The sequence below is a fragment of the Cervus elaphus genome, chromosome 3 (genome assembly GCF_910594005.1).
Source record: "Cervus elaphus chromosome 3, mCerEla1.1, whole genome shotgun sequence".
NCBI classification, from domain to species: Eukaryota; Metazoa; Chordata; class Mammalia; order Artiodactyla; family Cervidae; genus Cervus; species Cervus elaphus.
The window spans coordinates 41,964,706-41,984,539 of NC_057817.1; the positions used below are offsets into that span (position 1 = coordinate 41,964,706).

A 19,834-nucleotide genomic window follows, 5' to 3' on the forward strand; every position below is an offset into this window, starting at 1 on the left:
ACACTGTTCTCCATGGGGGCTGTACTACTTTGCATTCCCACCAACAGTGTAAGAGGGTTCCTTTTGCTCCGCACCCTCTCCAGCATTTACTGTCTGTAGACTTTTGGATAGCAGCCATTATGACCGGTGTGAAATGGTACCTCATTGTGGTTTTGATTTGCATTTCTCTCATAATGACTGGCGTTGAGCATCTTTTCATGTGTTTGTTAGCCATTTGTATGTCATCTTTGGAGAAATGTCTGTTTAGTTCTTTGGTCATTTTTTGATTGGGTTGTTTATTTTTCTGGAATTGAGCTTGTATTTTTTTTTTTTTTTTTTTGAGATTAAATCTTTGTCAGTTGCTTCATTTGCTTTTATTTTCTCCCATTCTGAAGGCTGTCTTTTTACCTTGCTTATTGTTTCCTTCATTGTGCAAAAGCCTTTATGTTTAATTAGGTCCCATGTGTTTATTTTTGCTTTTATTTCCATTACTCTGGGAGGTGGATCATAGAGAATCCTGCTATTCTGCCTATGTTTTCCTCTATGAGTTTTATAGTTTCGGTTCTTACATTTAGATCTCTAATCCATTTTGAGTTTATTTTTGTGTATGGTGTTAGAAAGTGTTCTAGTTTCATTCTTTTACAAGTGGTTGACCAGTTTTCCCAGCACCACTTGTTAAAGAGATTGTGTTTTCTCCATTGTATATTCTTGCCTCCTTTGTCAAAGATAAGGTGTCCATAGGTGTGTGGATTTATCTCTGGGATTTCTATTGTGTTCCATTGATCTATGTTTCTGTCTTTGTGCTAGTACCATACTGTCTTGATGACTGTGGCTTTGTAGTATAGCCTGAATCAGGCAGGTTGATTCCTCCAGTTCCATTCTTCTTTCTCAAGACTGCTTTGGCTATTCGAGGTTTTTTGTATTTCCATACAAATTGTGAAATTATTTGTTCTAATTCTCTGAAAAATACCGTTGGTAGCTTGATAGGGATTGCATTGACTCTATAGATTGCTTTGGGTAGTATACGCATTTTCACTATATTGATTCTTCTGATCCATGAACATGGTATATTTCTCCATCTATTTGTGTCACCTTTGATTTCCTTCATCAGTGTTTTATAGTTTTCTATCTTTTATTTCTTTAGGTAGATTTATTCCTAAATACTTTGTTCTTTTTGTTGCAATGGTGAATGGAATTGTTTCCTTAATTTCTCTGTTTTCTCATTGCTAGTGTATAGGAAGGCAAGGGATTTCTCTGTGTTAATTTTATATTTTGCAACTTTACTGTATTCACTGATTAGCTCTAGTAATTTTCTGGTGGAGTCTTTACGGTTTTCTATGTAGACGATCATGTCATCTGCAACAGTGAGAGTTTTACTTCTTCTTTTCCAATCTGGATTCCTTTTATTTCTTTTTTTGCTCTGATTGCTGTGGCCAAAACTTCCAAAATTATGTTGAATAGCAGTAGTGAGAGTGGGCATCCTTGTCTTGTTCCTGACTTCAGGGGAAATGATTTCAGTTTTTCAACACTGAGGATAATGTTTGCTGGGGGTTTATCATATATGGCTTTTATTATGTTGAGGTATGTTCCTTCTATGCCTGCTTTCTGGAGGGTTTTTATCATAAATGGATGTTGAATTTTGTCAAAGGCTTTCTCTGCATCTATTGAGATAATCATATGGTTATTATCTTTTAATTTGTTAATGTGGTATATCACATTGATTGATTTGCAAATATTGAAGAATCCTTGCATCCCTGGGATAAAGCCAACTTGATCATGATGTATGATCTTTTTAATATGTTGTTGGATTCTGTTTGCTAGAATTTTGTTAAGGATTTTTGCATCTATGTTCATCAGTGATATTGGCCTGTAGTTTTCTTTTCTTGTGGCATCTTTGTCTTGGTTTTGGTATTAAGATGATGGTGGCCTCATAGAATGAGCTTGGAAGTTTACCTTCCTCTGCAATTTTCTGGAAGAGTTTGAGGAGGATAGGTGTTAGCTCTTCTCTAAATTTTTGGTAGAATTCAGCTGTGAAGCCATCTGGTCCTGGGCTTTTGTTTGTTGGAAGATTTCTGATTACGGTTTTGATTTCTGTGCTTGTGATGGGTCTGTTAAGATTTTCTATTTCTTCATGGTTCAGTTTTGGAAAGTTAATACTTTTCTAAGAATTCATCCATTTCTTCCAAGTTGTCCATTTTATTGGCATATAGTTGCTGATGGTAGTCTCTTATAATCCTTTGCATTTCTGTGTTATCTGTTGTGATTTCTCCATTTTCATTTCTAATTTTGTTGATTTGATTCTTCTCCCGTTTTTTCTTGATGAGTCTGGCTAATGGTTTGTCTATTTTGTTTATCATCTTGAAGAACCAACTTCTAGCTTTGTTGATTTTTGCTATGGTCTCTTTTGTTTCTTTTGCATTTATTTCTGCCTGAATTTTTGTGATTTCTTTCCTTCTACTCACCCTGGGGTTCTTCATTTCTTCCTTTTCTAGTTGCTTTAAGTGTAGAGTTAGGTTATTTATTTGATTTCTCTCCTGCTTCTTGAGATAGGATTGTATTGCTATGAACCTTCCCCTTAGCACTGCTTTTTCTGAATCCCATAGGTTTTGGGTTGTTGTGTTTTCATTTTCATTCATTTCTATGCATATTTTGATTTCTTTTTTGATTTCTTCTGTGATTTGTTGGTTACTCAGAAGTGTGTTCTTTAGCCCCCACATGTTTGTATTTTTAATAATTTTCTTTCCTGTAGTTGACATATAATCTTACTGCACTGTGATCAAAAAAGATGCTTGAGATGATTCCATTTTTTTAAATTTACCAAGGCTTGATTTATGGCCCAGGATGTGATCTATCCTGGTAGATGGTTCCGTGCGCACTTGAGAAAAAGGTGAAATTCAATGTTTTAGGGTGAAATGTCCCAAAGATATCAATTAGGTCTAACTGGTCCATTGTACCATTTAAAGTTTGTGTTTCCTTGCTAATTTTCTGTTTAGCTGATCCATCCATAGGGGTGAGTGGGGTATTAAAGTCTCCCACTATTACTGTGTTACTGTTAATTTCCCCTTTCATACCTGTTAGCATTTGCCTTATATATTGTGGTGCTCCTATGTTGGGTACATAAATATTTATAATTATTATATCTTCTTCTTAGATTGATCCTTTGATCATTATGTAGTGCCCTTCTTTGTCTCTTTTCACGGCTTTTATTTCAAAGTCTATTCTATCTGATATGAGTATTGCTACTCCTGCTTTCTTTTGGTCTCCATTTGTGTGAAATATCTTTTTGCAACCCTTCATTTTCAGTCTGTATGTGTCCCTAGGTTTGAGGTGGGTCTCTTGTAGAGAGCATATACAGGGGTCTTGTTTTTGTATCCATTCAGCCAGTCTTTGTCTTTTGGTTGGGGCATTCAACCCATATACATTTAAGGTAATTATTGATAAGTATGCTCCCATTGCCATTTACTTTGTTGTTTTGGGTTCGAGTTTATAAATCTTTTCTGTGTTTCCTGCCTAGAGAAGATCCTTTAGCATTTGTTGAAGAGCTGATTTGGTGGTGCCGAATTTTCTCAGCTTTTACTTGTCTGTAAAGCTTTTGATTTCTCCTTCATATCTGAATGAGATCCTTGCTGGGTACAGTAATCTGGGTTGTAGGTTTTTCTCTTTCATTACTCTAAGTATGTCCTGCCATTCCCTTCTGGCCTGAAGAGTTTCTATTGAAAGATCAGCTGTTATCCTTATGGGGATCCCCTTGTGGGTTATTTGTTGTTTTTCCCTTGTGACTTTTAATATTTGTTCTTTGTGCTTGATCTTCATTAATTTGATTAATATGTATCTTGGGGTGTTTTGCCTTGGGTTTATCCTGTTTGGGACTCTCTGGGTTTCTTGGACTTGGGTGGCTATTTCCTTCCCCATTTTAGGAAGTTTTCAACTATTATCTCCTCAAGTATTTTCTCATGGCCTTTCTTTTTGTCTTCTTCTTCTGGGACGCCTATGATTTGAATGTTGGGGCGTTTAACATTGTCCCAGAGGTCTCTGAGGTTGTCCTCATTTCTTTTAATTCTTTTTTCTTTTTTCCTCTCTGCTTCATTATTTCCACCATTCTATCTTGCACCTCACTTATCCTATATTCTGCCTCAGTTATTCTACTGTTGGTTCTCTCCAGAGTGCCTTTGATCCCAGTTATTGCATTATTCATTACTGACTGACTCTTTTTTATTTCTTCTAGGTCCTTGTTAAACTTTTCTTGCATCTACTCAATCCTTGCTGAGACTATATTTTAAAAAGTAACTCTGCACCAATGTTTTCTGAGGCCAGTTTCCCAAAGCAAAATGAGACCCAGTCAAGCTTATAATCTTTTACACAGCAAAGGAAACCATAAACAAAACAAAAAGACAAGCTAGGGGCTGGGAGAAAATATTTGCAAATGATACAACCAACAAGGGCTTAATTTCCAAAATATACAAAAAGCTCATACAATTCAACAAAACAATCCAATCAAAAAATGGGCAAAAGAACTAGACAGACACTTCTCCAAAGAAGACATAGAGATGGGCAATAGGCACATGAAAAGATGGTCAACATCACTAATTATCACAATAAGCTACTGTGTCACTTCAGTCAGGATGGCAAACGTTATTAAAAGCCTACAAATAAATGATAGGGACTCCCTGGTGGTTCAGTGGTAAAGAATCTGCCTGCCAATGCAGGAGACATAGGTTCAATCCTTGATTTGGAAAGATCCCACATGTGGTGGAACAACTAAGCCCATGAGCCACAACCATTGAGCAGACACGTGCAACTATTGAAGCCTACGGGCCCTAGACCCTGAGCTCCACAACAAGAGGAGCCACCACAATGAGAAGCCACCACTGTGACTAGAGAGTAGCCCTTGTTCGCCGCAGTCTAGCCTGAGACCTAAGAAAAACCATGCAGCAACAAAGACCTAGCACACCCATAAATGAATAAAATTATATATATATATGTGAGTGTGTGCATATATATATATATATATATATATATATATATATATGAAAGAGTCTGCAAACTCTAAAAACGAAAATAATAAATGCTGAAGAGGGTGCAGAGAAAAGGGAACCAACCCTCTCACACTGTTGGTGAAAATATAAATTGGTGTACTCACAATGGAAAACACTATAGACGTTCCTCAAAAAACTAAAACTACAGTTGCCATGTGATCCAGGAATCCTCAGATCAGTTCAGTCACTCAGTTGTGTCCGACTCTTTGCGACCCCATGAATCGCAGCATGCCAGGCCTCCCTGTCCATCACAAACTCGCGGAGTTTACTCAAACTCATGCCCATCGAGTTGGTGATGCCATCCAGCCATCTCATCCTGTCGTCCCCTTCTCCTCCTGCCCCCAATCCCTCCCAGCATCAGGGTCTTTTCCAATGAGTCAGCTCTTTGCATGAGGTGGCCAAAGTATTGGAGTTTCAGCTTCAGCATCAGTCCTTCCAATGGACACCCAGGAATCCTACTCCTGGGCATATATATCCAGACAAAACTGCAATTCAAAAAGATACACGCACCCCCATGTTCATAGAAGCACTATTTACAATAGCCAAGACATGGAAACATCTGTCCATCAACAGATAAATGGATAAAGATGGGGTACATATACATAAAGGAATACTAATAAGCCACAAAAAAAATGAAATAATACCATTTGCAGCAACAAGGATGTAACTACAGACTATCAAACTAAATAAATCAGAAAGAGCAAGACAAACACTACAAGGTATTACTTATATGTGTAATCTAAAATATGACACAAATGAACCTACCTATGAAACAGAGTCACAGATACAGAGAACAGACTGGTGGCTGCCAATGGGAGGGGGTTAGCGGAGGGATGGAGGGGGCTAGGGGAGGGATGGAAGGGGAGGCTGGAATTGGGAGATGTAAGCTTTTGCATAAAGAATGGATAAAGAAGATCCTACTGTATAGCAGAGAACTATATTCGATCTCCTATGATAAACCACAATTAAAAAGAATATTTTAAAAAAGAACAAATATATGTATAACTGAATCACTCTGCTGCTCAGCAATAATTAACACAACGCTGTAAATCAGCTATGTTTATACTTCAGTTTAAAAAAGGCAACTGCTTCTATATTTTCTCTGATTGACAGAAATATCTACATTAATGTTTTAACTTGCTATTTAATCATGAACACATTCCATATCCACGATTGGGGCAAATCACTTAAATGTAAAATATATTTCTGAAAGAGAACACAATTATTTCATATGCAAAAGCCTAGAACTAAGTTCCCAAAGGAGCACCACAGTGAACATATGGGGATGCTGCCAGGTATTTTAAATTTTGGGAAACAAGTCAGTATCTGTCAGATACCATATGAACTATGTAAGTGGTTAAACCTACTTATTTAATTTAATGAAACTTTTAACATTTCTGTTGGCCGAGGGGCACTGTGAAAAAATACTAAGATACCACAGGTGCCATAAAACCACGTATCTTAAAGAAACTTGCCTTTTGGGAAGCAAATTTCACCTCATTTGATGATTTCATAACATGAGTAAAAGAGTATAAGAATATACACATTCAAACAAAGAACAACACTGTTAGCATCATATAATAAACCAACCAATGAGGAACATGGGAATTCATTTAATTTGATGTTTTTGGTTGGCCAGAGGAAGAAGGGGAGCCATAAATGACAAATAAATGTCAAATATTTATTTTAAACAAATATTTAGGTCATGGAGTCAAAATAACTTTTATGGCTGTTAATATGATAATGAAATGAACAGAAGCATTGCATTTTAAATGCAACTTTGAAATCCATCTCATTTTAGCAGGAATATGTAACTGCAAATGAAGAGAACTTAAACAATCATGCAATTTGAGGTTTTTTTACTCCCATTCCTTCACCTGTGGCTACAGCCATTCATTTCCAAGATTTTCAAGAGCAATGAACTGTGAACCATTTCACTGGCTTCAGGTATTTTATTTATTTTTGAATGAATTCCTTCCTCAGCTCACTCTTGCTCACCTCAACCCGATGCCAAAGAGCAACAATGACTGAAACCTTCATTGTTCTGCTCTATGCACTATATCTATTCTGACAATTCTTTGCTAAGTATATTCATTTTCCAAAAATTCTTTTTCATTTTAAGTGTTCTTTGTATTATGTATCTGTAACATTAACATATCAGATTCTAAAATGCTTTGGTGTTAGTGCTGTTTTCAATCATATAAGAACTTATCAAGAAAAGGTTATAAGCCACTGGATGGCTCTAAGACACTATCCATTGTAAGATGCATCCTGATAGCAGAAAGACAAAAATTTCCAATACTGTGCTATAACTTACAATAGAAGAAATGGAGTACACCACTGCTTACTTACATTTTCATTGCAGTAAATAAAAAGAAAAAAAATTAATTTGTATTCAGTATTGTACTATACTCTCAAATACTGAATGGAAAGATCACCTATTAGATGCATTTGTATATGCACCATCAATTGTTAAATAATTAGGTAACTTGTGTTTTAAATGCTTTCCTTATGCAGAATTGTCAGTTCAGTCGCTCAGTCTTGTCCGACTCTTTGCGACCCCATGAATCACAGCACGCCAGGCATCCCTGTCCATCATAAACTCCCGGAGTTTATTCAAACTCATGCCCATCGAGTTGGTGATGCCATCCAGCCATCTCATCCTCTGTCATCCCCTTCTCCTCCTGCTCCCAATCCCTCCCAGGATCAAGGTCTTTTCCCAACAAGTCAACTCTTTGCATGAGGTGGCCAAAGTACTGGCGTTTCAGCTTCAGCGCCAGTCCTTCCAATGAACACCCAGGACTGATCTCCTTTAGGATGAACTGGTTGGATCTCCTTGAAGTCCAAGGGACTCTCAAGAGTCTTCTCCAACACCACAGTTCAAAAGCATCAATTCTTCGGCACTCAGCTTTCTTTACAGTACAACTCTCACATCCATATGTGACCACTGGAAAAACCATAGCCTTGACCAGATGGACCTTTGTTGGCAAAGTAATGTCTCTGCTTTTTAATATGCTATCTAGGTTGGTCATAACTTTCCTACCAAGGAGTCTTTTAATTTCATGGCTGCAATCACCATCTGTAGTGATTTTGGAGCCCCAAAAAATAAAGTCTGACACTGTTTCCACTGTTTCCCCCTCTATTTCCCATGAGGTGATGGGACCAGATGCCATGATCTTAGTTTTCTGAATGTTGAGCTTTAAGCCAACTTTTTCACTCTCCTCTTTCACTTTCATCAAGAGGCTTTTTAGTTCCTCTTCACTCTCTGCCATAAGGGTGGTGTCATCTGCATATCTGAGGTTATTGATATTTCTCCCAGCAATCTTGATTCCAGCTTGTGCTTCTTCCAGCCCAGCGTTTCTCATGATGTACTCTGCATATAAGTTAAATAAGCAGGGTGACAATATACAGCCTTGACATACTGCTTTTCCTATTTGGAACCAGTCTGTTGTTCCATGTCCAGTTTTAACTGTTGCTTCCTGACCTGCATACAGGTTTCTCAAGAGGCAGGTCAGGTAGTATGGTATTCCCATCTCTTTCAAAATTTTCCACAGTTTATTGTGATCCACACAGTCAAAAGGCTTTGGAGTAGTCAATAAAGCAGAAATAGATGTTTTTCTGGAACTCTCTTGCTCTTTTGCTGATCCAGCGGATATTGGCAATTTGATCACTGGTTCCTCTGCCTTTTCTAAAACCAGCTTGAACATCTGGAAGTTCTCAGTTCACGTATTGCTAAAGCCTGGCTTGGAGAATTCTGAGCATTACTTTGCTAGCCTGTGAGATGAGTGCAATTGTGCAGTAGTCTGAGCATTCTTTGGCATTACCTTTCTTTGGGACTGAAATGAAAACTGACCTTTTCCAGTCCTGTGGCCACTGATGAGTTTTCCAAATGTGCTGGCATTTTGAGTGCAGCACTTTCACAGCATCATCTTTTAGGATTTGAAATAGCTCAACCGGAATTCCATGACCTCCACTAGCTTTGTTCATAGTGATGCTTCCTAAGGCCCACTTGACTTCACATTTCAGGATGTCTGGCTCTAGGTGAGTGATCATACCATCATGATTATCTGGGTTGTGAAGATCTTTTTTGTATAGTTCTTCCATCTGTTCTTGCCACCTCTTCTTAATATCTTCTGCTTCTGTTAGGTCCATAGCATTTTTGTCCTTTATTGAGCCCATTTTTACATGAACTGTTCCCTTGGTATCTCCAATTTTCTTGAAGAGATCTCTAGTCTTTCCTATTCTGTTGTCTTCCTCTATTTCTTTGCATTGATCACTGAGGAAGGCTTTCTTATCTCTCCTGGCTATTCTTTGGAACTTTGCATTCAAATGGGAATATCTTTCCTTTTCTCCTTTGCTTTTCGCTTCTCTTCATTTCACAGCTATTTGTAAGACCTCCTCAGACAACCATTTTGCCTTTTTGCATTTCTTTTCATGGGGATGGTCTTGATCCCTGTCTCCTGTACAATGTTACGAACCTCTGTCCATAGTTTATCAGGCTTTCTATCAGACCTAGTCCCTTAAATCTATTTTTCACTTCCACTGTATAGTCATAAGGAATTTGATTTAGGAGATACCTGAATGGTCTAGTGGCTATCCCTACTTTCTTCAATTTAAGTCTGAATTTGGCAATAAGGAGTTCATGGTCTGAGCCACAGTCAGCTCCTGGTCTTGTTTTTGCTGACTGTATAGAGCTTCTCCATCTTTGTCTGCAAAAGAATATAATCAACATGATTTTGGCATTGACCATCTGGTGATGTCCATGTGTAGAGTCTTCTCTTGTGTTGTTGGAAGAGGGTGTTTGCTATGACCAGTGCATTCTCTGGCAAAACTCTATTAGCCTTTGCCCTGCTTCATTCCATACTCCAAGGCCAAATTTGCCTGTTACTCCAGGTGTTTCTTGACTTCCTACTTCTGCATTCCAGTCCCCTATAATGAAAAGGACATCTATTTTGGGTGTTAGTTCTAAAAGGTCTTGTAGGTCTTCATAGAACTGTTCAACTTCAGCTTCTTCAGCATTACTGGTTGGGGCATAGGCTTGGACTACTGTGATATTGAATGGTTTGCCTTGGAAACGAACAGAGATGATTCTGTCGTTTTTGGGATTGCATCCAAGTACTGCATTTAGGACTCTTTTGTTGACCATGATGGTTACTCCATTTCTTCTAAGGGATTCCTGCCCACAGTAGCAGATATAATGGTCATCTAACTTAAATTCACCCATTCCAGTCCATTTTAGTTCGCTGATTCCTGGAATGTCAACATTCACTCTTGTCATCTGCTGTTTGACCACTTCCAATTTGCTGTGATTCATGGACCTAACATTCCAGGTTCCTATGCAATACTGCTCTTTACAGCACTGGACCTTGCTTCTATCACCAGTACCATCCACAACTGGGTACTGTTTTTGCTTTTCCTCCATCCGTTCATTCTTTCTGCGCAGCCGCTGCTCCTTACCTTGGACGAGAGGTATCTCCTCACGGCCGCCCCTGCTGACCTTGAACGTGGAGTAGCTCCTCTCGGCCCTTCTCGCTGAATTGTCAGGTATCTGAAATGCTGATCTGAACAGTCAGATAGGTGTTGAGTGTTTTCACAACATCTGGGAAATTGTTTATGGTTTGAGGTGGGCTGGAAATTTATTATTTTTTTTCTATTCAAAATTCTAAAATTTTGAATTTTACAGTACAGAATATAGGGTACCACTTCCTAAAAAACTGACACACAATAAAGATGCACCTGTATACTGAACTATGTATGTAACAAAAATATAAAAACACAAACAATGAAACAAAATTCAAACTAGTAAGTACTTACGGGGAAGGAAGCAATTTGAAGGGTGGGGCATGGAAACATCTACATTAGGTACAATACACAAGCTGCTGAAATGTGTGTATTTGTTAAAAACAGTAACACATCACATTTGCACTTATATAATTACTAGAAAAAAAAGACACACTAAATTGTTAACAGTAAAATTACAAACTTATACATTCTATAGCTCTGTAATTAAAAAATAATAAAATGGAAATAAACTATTTAGTGGGGGGAGGAGGAGAGAGGAGGAAACAGCAATACAATCAATGCCATCGTTTGTTCTCTGACATAATATATTTCACAAAGTTAATGTGGTATTTTAGATTATGAGGTATTCTTAAGGGACACAGAGACTGGGATGCATTAGATCCAGTTTATAGATAATATACATTGAACTAGCCAACATATAACATGATCAGTAAGCTCAAATTAAAAAAAGTAATATCCTAAAAATACTGGGTATATATATATGTAGCATTTCCCTCAGCACCGTGTGCAATTTCTGTAACTTCTTTGTTTATTTTTATTACAACGATATGCCTTTGAACACCTATTATGTAACTGAAACCATTTGGTACTGGCAATACCAAAATATCAATAAATATGGCTCCAGTTTTCAAGAAGCTTAACATACAGAAACACTGTCCAATACAACTTTCTACAATAATGGAAAAGTTCTATATCTGCACTGTTCAATATGGCGGCCATTAATAGCATGCAACTATTGAGCATTTGCAACATGGCTGACATAACTAAGAATTTAAATTATTTTATTTTATTTACATGAATTTACATACCACTTATGGGGCTAGTCCCTATGGTACTGGCAGCATGGGGCTATAGCAAGACAAGGAAAAAATAAACATAACTTTGGTTTGTCATGGTACACACTAGAAATAGGGACAAAGGTTATGAAAGCAAGGGAAAGGCCATCACTTTGAATGGATTCTGAAAGTACTGATAGAAGAAAAGGCATCACATGAAGAGGAACCCAAACAAGTAAAGGCATACATGTAAAAGTGCATTGCAGGGAGATTCAAAAGTAGTTTTATATTACTCACGCAAAAACTCACTATAAACAGAGAAGACAATGGAAATAAAGGCATGTGAGATTACAATGCACAAAGATTATATGTAAGGTTTAGGAGCTCATCTTTATTGCATTAGAAAGGGGAATAGGCACTGGTAAGTTAACCTGGTAATTAATATGATTAGATCTGTGCTCATAGTTGGAATAAATTAGTGTAAATTAGAGGAAGATAAGAAATTCTAGCCAAAAATTGGAGTTACATTTCCTTAGAAGAAGCTTGACAATTCTTCTAAGAATAAACTGTAAACCATTTATATGATTAAACTGTCCTGTCTGAACTAATATAGCAGTCTGTCCATCTAAATAAATTTCAAATACTCTATTCAAACTTTAGTAAGAAATAAAACACAAAAAGTAGATAGCAGCAGAAAAATCAATACTTCAACCAACGCCCATTTGAAAGTCACTAAGTTTTAGCACAAAGTTGAGGAAATGCATCTTCCCAAATAAGTTCCTAAGTCTTTAATCAAGTCCTCAATGAAATAAGAATTGGCAAAGTATTACCCTTTTTATTAAATTCTGGAACATTAGCTTATTATTATCAGAATGCTTAAATATCACTATAAGACATCAACGGCACTCCATAAATAAAAGGCATCAAAGAGAAATTAAAACAAGTAAGATAAATTAAAACAGGTATAAACACGAATACAAAGAAATCCTACTTTATCCATGAAAAACAACAAATAAAATTCCACAAACATGGAATTTTAAAAAATCCAAATCATTTCATCTCAGCATACATATACAGATTCTAAGTGCTACCAATACAGTAGTAGTTTATCTACTATTCCTTTGAATTTCCCATATGTAATTAGTATATCATCATAATTATCAGACCAGAAATTATACTTCCATACATGTACTTTCCAGAAGAGGCTTTTAAAAATAAAATAATTTTACAATAGAAATTTAAACAATTGTTTCCAAGAATACTCCAACATGCATTGACTGTCACTAAGTAAAAAGAAAAGGGAAAATATTTTCAGGCAGAAAAACCCTAACTAAAAATGAATTTTCTGATAAGCTAAAAAGCCTGGATTATTTATAATAACGTGACTGAAACAGTGTGACTCTAAACAATTTTTTTTTTAGCAGAATGAACAGAAACCAGGAAATCTCTTCATGTATAAAATATAACCTGATTTTTATTCTTAAGTGTAAAGTTTGGAATTCTCTATTAACATGATTTCATCAAGTAAATTAATCACACTATGTGATGATACAAAACTTCTATACTTTCATTTTACAAACTGGATTACGAATACTGAAAAGCCACACAATCTAGAGTTATGATATTCTTAAAAAAAAAGAAAAAACTTAGCATAATCTACCAAAATACAGAACCACCCAAGTAGTGTAACCAATGGAAACTTGTATGAGTCAAGGTGGTTGGAAGCGGCTGTGAGGCAGCAGTCACAGCTAGTGTGAGTGATACACAAAGGCCAGGCTGACCAAGTCTGCAAGAGCAGTTCAGAGCAGAAAAGGGTGCAGCAGAACCGCTTCTGCATAGCCACAGCTTACTCTGGCTTATTAAATTCTAAAAATCTAGCAAGAAACTTCAGATATAAAATTGGGTCAAATTCTAGAAAGGTTAAATATGACTCTATTTTTCATTATGTATAGGACCTAAGTCTTGTTTTCAAAGGCTCTTTGTTATTTCACCATGAATTTTCTCCACTGTTCACTTTTCCAATCTAAGGGAAGAAAAGACTAACCAGACTAAAATTAATGATTAGAAGATAAATGGTTAGTTAACAAAGCTGCTACTATCACACCAGTTGCCTTCACAGCCTGCAGAGAATAACACCTGGTGCTAAGGGGCAGAGGGAGGTTGGATATGTATTTGTGAAAGAAGCCTAAAGTTTATTCCTACTTGAGTTATGAACTATTGCTTATTCTGAGTCACTACATCATTTGACATTAAATTATAGGCAAATTAATAAAACATATTTTCTTTGAGAAAATTAAATTCAAATGTTATGGGTTTAAAAAAAATCACTATTTAATAGTACTATTCTTAAAATTCACCTTCTTTTAAAAGCTCAGAAAGAAACAGGAATATTACACTTCAACTATCCTTTCAGCATCCTTACACATTTAGTAGAGGATGGATATTATTAACTACCTAAATAAATGAGAGAGCAAGAATCCAGTATTGTGAGGAAAGCAAGCTAATGATAATAAATAAGCTAATTCAATACAATTTGAGTGTCTGAGTACCCTGATCTCTATTTCTTTTATACTCTAACCAGTTGTGTCTACATTTCTGTGATGCTATAGTACCCTGAATATAGTCCAAGACTTCAGATTTAGTTTTATAGGAATAATATGTGTAAAGACAATCAACATTTTGTTTCATGGAATACGAACTCTGAATCCAGCCATGAAGTCATAAATTGTGTATTAGATAAACTAAGTTTTGACATATATATACACACCAGGAAATTTATGCTCTGACACTAAAAGAACATATACATATTTACTATATAAATATATGCACATCATTTGTAATAACATACATTTATTATAAGCATGGTTTAGTCTGAAAAATGTTCTCAACTATTTCAACTGTCTAAACCAACATGCATATTTTTAAAATTATAACCACAATTTTTCAAACTCAGGTGTATCCAACCTGCTGATTCCAATTAAATACAACATATTAAGCAGTTCATGTAACTATATGACCAATAGAAAAAAAGAGAAAAAAACTGATCTTACCTGGTAGTTTCTTTTCTCAGATAATGTATGTCCATCAGTCCTCACCATAGAGTCGTGTCCTTTCCTCACAGTACTGGAGGCAATCAAACAGAACTGTCACTCAAGGGTCGTGTCACAGGAAGGACCGCCCACCAGTTCTCCCTCTAGAGTGGAATTATCCAAAAGCCGTCATAATTACTAACATGTAAACATATGAACAGCAGCAAAAATATCCAATATGATACATAGAAAACAAAACCAAAAGTACTTTTAATATTCTAATTGATCTTCCTCTTAACCATCTAGGAAGGGCTGGACTGGCAGACATACTTTATTTGAGACAGAAGTTATTAAATATGAAAACCTTTTCCCTTGCAATTAAAACTGTCCGCCAGACCACACACATAGGAAGAAAGTTACAATGAATAAAAATGAAGTGGACAAATAAATGCAGCCCTGAATTGACATATTTTTTCTTTTAAATAAACATTCTCCTGTTAGTCTCAGAAATGTTCAGTTAATTCAGATCTAGTTATTTAATTTCAAATTCCTCTCCTCCAAATGCTTATTTATATAGCTGCTATTTATTCAGTTTATGAGGTTTATTCCTATGCCATAGGATGTGAATACATCATATAATCTTAGAATTGTAAACAGAGGCAAACCTAACTCAATAGTCCGTTAAAATTTACCCCAATGAAAAGTAGCAACAAATGTTATCTTTCTGGATGCCTTAGTCCTTCAGCCCTCCAATTTCACACATGCTCTAACAATTTGCTTTTTTACATTAGGGCAAAAAATTAACAGAGCTTATTTCTTAACCTGGCTAGAGATAAACAAGTCCAAAAATGACTAAGCACTGTAAACCTCAAGTACATTAAAAAAAAAAAAAAATCACTGAGGCAGAGGTACTGATTGCTAGAGATGCTAACTCAAAAATGTAAATTGAATATGAAAGACCAAAAATTCAAAAGTGGTATCTACAAAGAATTTGCAAACAGCCATTTTCAAAACACAAGCTTTACTTTTACCTAACTTTTAGTAAAATGCTTACTGCTTGCAATGTGGGGCACCCAGGTTCGAGCCCTGGATTGGGAAGATCCCCTGGAGAAGGAAATGGCAACCCATTCCACTACTCTTGCCTGGAAAATTCCATGGGTGGAGGAGCTTCATAGGCTACCATCCATGGGGTCGCAAAGAGTAGAACATGACTGAGCGACTTCTTTCACTTTCACTTTCCCCTAGGAAAGTAGTAAGTACCATACTTACTAAGTAACAACAGTTGCTAACCACTAAAAATTATATTCAAATTGAAAGCAATTATTTAACATCAGACAAAATTCACTTTGGAAGAGGATGATAAAAACATCTAATTTAAATTCATCAGAAATATGAACCAATTTTATTAAAACCAATAAACATGCATATACACAAACATATGGATTATCCCTAAAAAGCAATCTAGTAAGAAGAGCTGAATATTTTTCAAGGAAAACATTAAGATTAGTATTATTAGGTTTACATTTTAAAAAGAAGTCGTGTAATAAAAACCTATACTCCACCTCCCATTTTATGTTTGGTAACAAGTTAGTGGGTACTTAATTTTGACCATCTTACATTGTAAATGTTTCATTAAAATACTTCAAAGATGCCTGGCTCTATGGCAAAAATGTAACTGTGCATTACCAAATTTATATGTACTACTGGAATTAAACATCTCTTTTAAAAGTAACAAAGAAGAAAAGTTTTTTAAAGAATAAGTATATTTATCGCTTTAAATATAATCCTAGCAAGGAACTGGATTATTCATAAACAAAAATGATCTAGTGAATTGGGGGGGGGGGTCAAGAACAGTTTAAGTGACATACATTCAACTCCAATTTAAACGTTCATGACAGTCACAACATGAGAAGAAAAGTATTTATTATGCATCCGACATCACCAAAACAACATTAACTCTGTTTCAATGTATTTTATAATATTAATAGGTTAAAACAGCCCTTGCCTCATTAACATGTTCATGACAACTCTGAATTCAGTGAACAGTAAGTGTAAAATTTCAGTTTTTTCTTAGGAAATAGGCATGTTTTCCTTTTAAATAAGTTTAAAAATAAGTTGATGCACTATCTTCCATTTGTACTAGTTTAATAAAAGATATGTCAGAAATCTAAAGTCAGGCAAGGCTATCCCATTTTCAACAGCATAACATTATACATATTAAAGAGATGATTAGGACTTTTGCTACTAAATAATATTATCATTAAAAATAAAAGTTAATATTTAATCTGTACATTCACCAGATAAGAGAAAAATACTAACTTTGGAGTACTATGGATTAGTACAAAAGTAAAACTTTTTTCTTTTGTTTCCCCAGCGTGGGTAACGTTAAGTATTTCATGGCTTAGGGTTTCAAACAACAGCCACTATAGGCACACCTCCAAGAACTGCAGGTTCAGTTCCAGACCACAGCAACAAAGCAAATATTACAGTGAAGCAAGTCATGCAAATTTTTCGGTTCCCCAGTGCACGTAAGTATTTGTTTACACTATACTGCAGCCTGTTAAGTGTACAACAGCATTATGTCTTAAAAGAAAAACAATGTACATCCCTTAACTTTAAAAAAAAATTTATTGCTAAAAAATATTAACCATCTCTGGAGCCTCCAGTGAGTCATCATCTTTTTTAAATAGTAACATCAAAGATCACTGATCACAGAAACAAATACAAGAATGAGAAAGTCTGAAATAATCTGAGAATTCCAAAATGGGATAAAGACATAAAGTGAGCAAATGTTGGAAAAACACCAACACCTGTTTGATGCAGGATTACCACAAACCTTCAATTTGTAAAAACACTATAGAATTAAGCACAATAAAATGAAGTGCAGCTGTTAGGGGAACCACTGACTGAAACTACCCACCCTGGCCAGACATGCGAGTCCACTTAACAACAGGAGGCTTTGGTGAGGAACTCAGACCTAACAAGCTACCACCAACTGGAATAACTTGGGAGAGAGAAGACCCCAGTCCACATGTCCATCAACCTCTCAGAGTCCTCCCTGGCTGAGTGACACATGTGCCACCAGGAAGGACCCCGAGTCAGAATGACTGGCCAGAGACAACCCTGAAACTAACCCCCTTTCGATAAAAGCCAAGACTACAAGCCACGTGGCAGAGCAGCCCTCCTGGGTCCCCTAACTATGCCGCTCTTACCTGGACACCCCTTCCCAGTAAAGTCTCTAGCTTTGTCAGCACATGTGTCTCCTGGGACAATTCACTTCTGAGTGTTAGACAAGAGCCCACTTGTGGGCCCTGGAAGGGGTCCCCCTCCTCCTGCAACACAATGAGACAATAGTGTGCCTGAATATGTCCTAACCAATATAGGAATCAATATTCTATACTGAACAATAACTAAGAATCATTATCTTCTTTTAGTAAACAAAGGAAAAAAGAAATGAAGGTACTCCATTTTCTTCTAGGTAAACAGATAACATGTCAAAATGATCTTATATTAAACTAACATTTGTCACCACTATCCTATATTAAATAAAAATGCTCAATAATAGACTGTGTTGATGCTCATATTAGGAATGGAAGGACAGTGAATAGATAAAAAAGTGTGAATAGATATGTGAGACAGAGAATATGTGAAAGAAAGTAAACATGAGAAAGAACATGCACCCCAAGTGCCTAAATTTACTAAAGTTCATCCACTGTTTTCCTCGTAAATTTTAAAAAGTCATAAAAGACAAATATAAAACTAAAATGAAGTTTTCTATAAGGCAGTGATGCCAAGACAGAAAAACAGATTTTATTTACCTTTCTACCTTAAATAACTAAAAAACTAGGAAAAAATATATCAAACAATGATTTTCAGAAACTGAACATCATCTCAGGCCAGAGATCATCAAGAGAAAAGACGAAATGAAGTAAGCTTTATTGCCTATAGAGTTATGAGGCTGAAACACAGGGAGGGGGTTAGGGGCTGGAGCCCAATCTGAGCCCCAAGAGTCTCTACGAGTTAAGGAAAAAAAGAGTTGAATTAGGGGAACCACCAAAACAGCTAGAATTTCCAGGGCAAATGGAGAGAAGGAAGCTGCAGAAAAAGGGCTCCAAAAGTCTAGAGAGAGCTTCTCAATGTTTTCGCTATATCTGTGCATGCATGTGAAAAAAGTTGTTGAGTCTGAAGAAAAAGTCTCTGAAAAGGAGTAGTCAGAATAATCCCCTCAAACGCATGTTCCCATCAACCAGTTAAAGGCACTCAGTCATGTCCGACTTTTTGCAGCCCAATGGACTGAAGCCTGCCAGCCTCCTCTGTCCATGGAATTCTCCAGGCCAGAAGACTGGAGTGGGTAGTTTATCCCTTCTCCAGGGGATCTTCACACCCAGGGATCAAACCCAGGTCTCCCGCATTGCAGGCGGATTCTTTACCTTCTGAGCTACCAGGGAAGCCCCTCCCATCAACCAGAGTAGACCTTTTAACAGGGGGTACTGAATAGAGTTAAAAAAATAATGAAACTTCAGTAATGAAACCAAAAGAGCTTTAAACCAAAGAATTTTCTTGACGCGCACTAACACAGCTTAAAACAAAGCCTCAAAAAGATCAAAACAATTCTAAATAATGTTATACCCCAAAATAAAGCCCAAAATATTTAAAATAATATAACATCAGTATTAAATAATGTAAAATTAAATGTCTAGCATCCAGTCAAAAACACTAGCTATGCAAAGAAGCAGGAAATACAGTCCACAAGGCGAAATATAAAAATGGAAAAAAAAAAACCCAACAGTGATACAGATGATAGAATTAGTGGACAAGGAGGTTAAAAGGTATTGTAGATGTATTCTATACATTTAAGCAAATAAAGAAAACTATGAACATAGTAACAGAAATGCAAAGTATCAAACTGGATCATGCTCTTGGTGGTGGCGGTTAGATGAGTCTACACGTGTGAAAATACCACAGAATGATAAAAACATGAAAAGCTGAACACATGAAGAAAATGGTGAAGTGAGTTAATCTGCATATCTAGTCAGTTATATTGACTTCTGGTTTTGATAATTAATGCACTCTAGTTATGTAAGAAGACATCACTGGAAGAAGACAGGTAATGGGCATCTGTACTATTTTTGCATCTTATGAATTTATAATTATTTGAAAGTCCAAAGATTCTTTAAAGGCTCAAACTGATCATTTTAGAGATAAAAATTTA

The 19,834-nt window shown here is 36.2% G+C and overlaps 1 protein-coding gene across 4 annotated transcripts in view; it reads right to left on the bottom strand.

Moving 5' to 3' along the window:
- Positions 1-19,834, bottom strand: part of CNOT2 (CCR4-NOT transcription complex subunit 2) — a 123,051-nt gene that overhangs the window by 67,188 nt on the left and 36,029 nt on the right. For 2 of the 4 annotated variants that reach the window (XM_043887154.1, XM_043887170.1), the window contains one exon: positions 14,644-14,786. The exons of 1 other annotated variant lie outside the window; for it this stretch is intronic. In XM_043887154.1, the coding sequence (XP_043743089.1) occupies positions 14,644-14,691 (48 nt within the window). In that variant the 5' untranslated portion in view covers positions 14,692-14,786. Of the gene's footprint in view, positions 1-14,643; positions 14,787-19,834 lie in introns of those variants that run through there. One more of the 4 variants, XM_043887163.1, reaches the window with a different exon arrangement.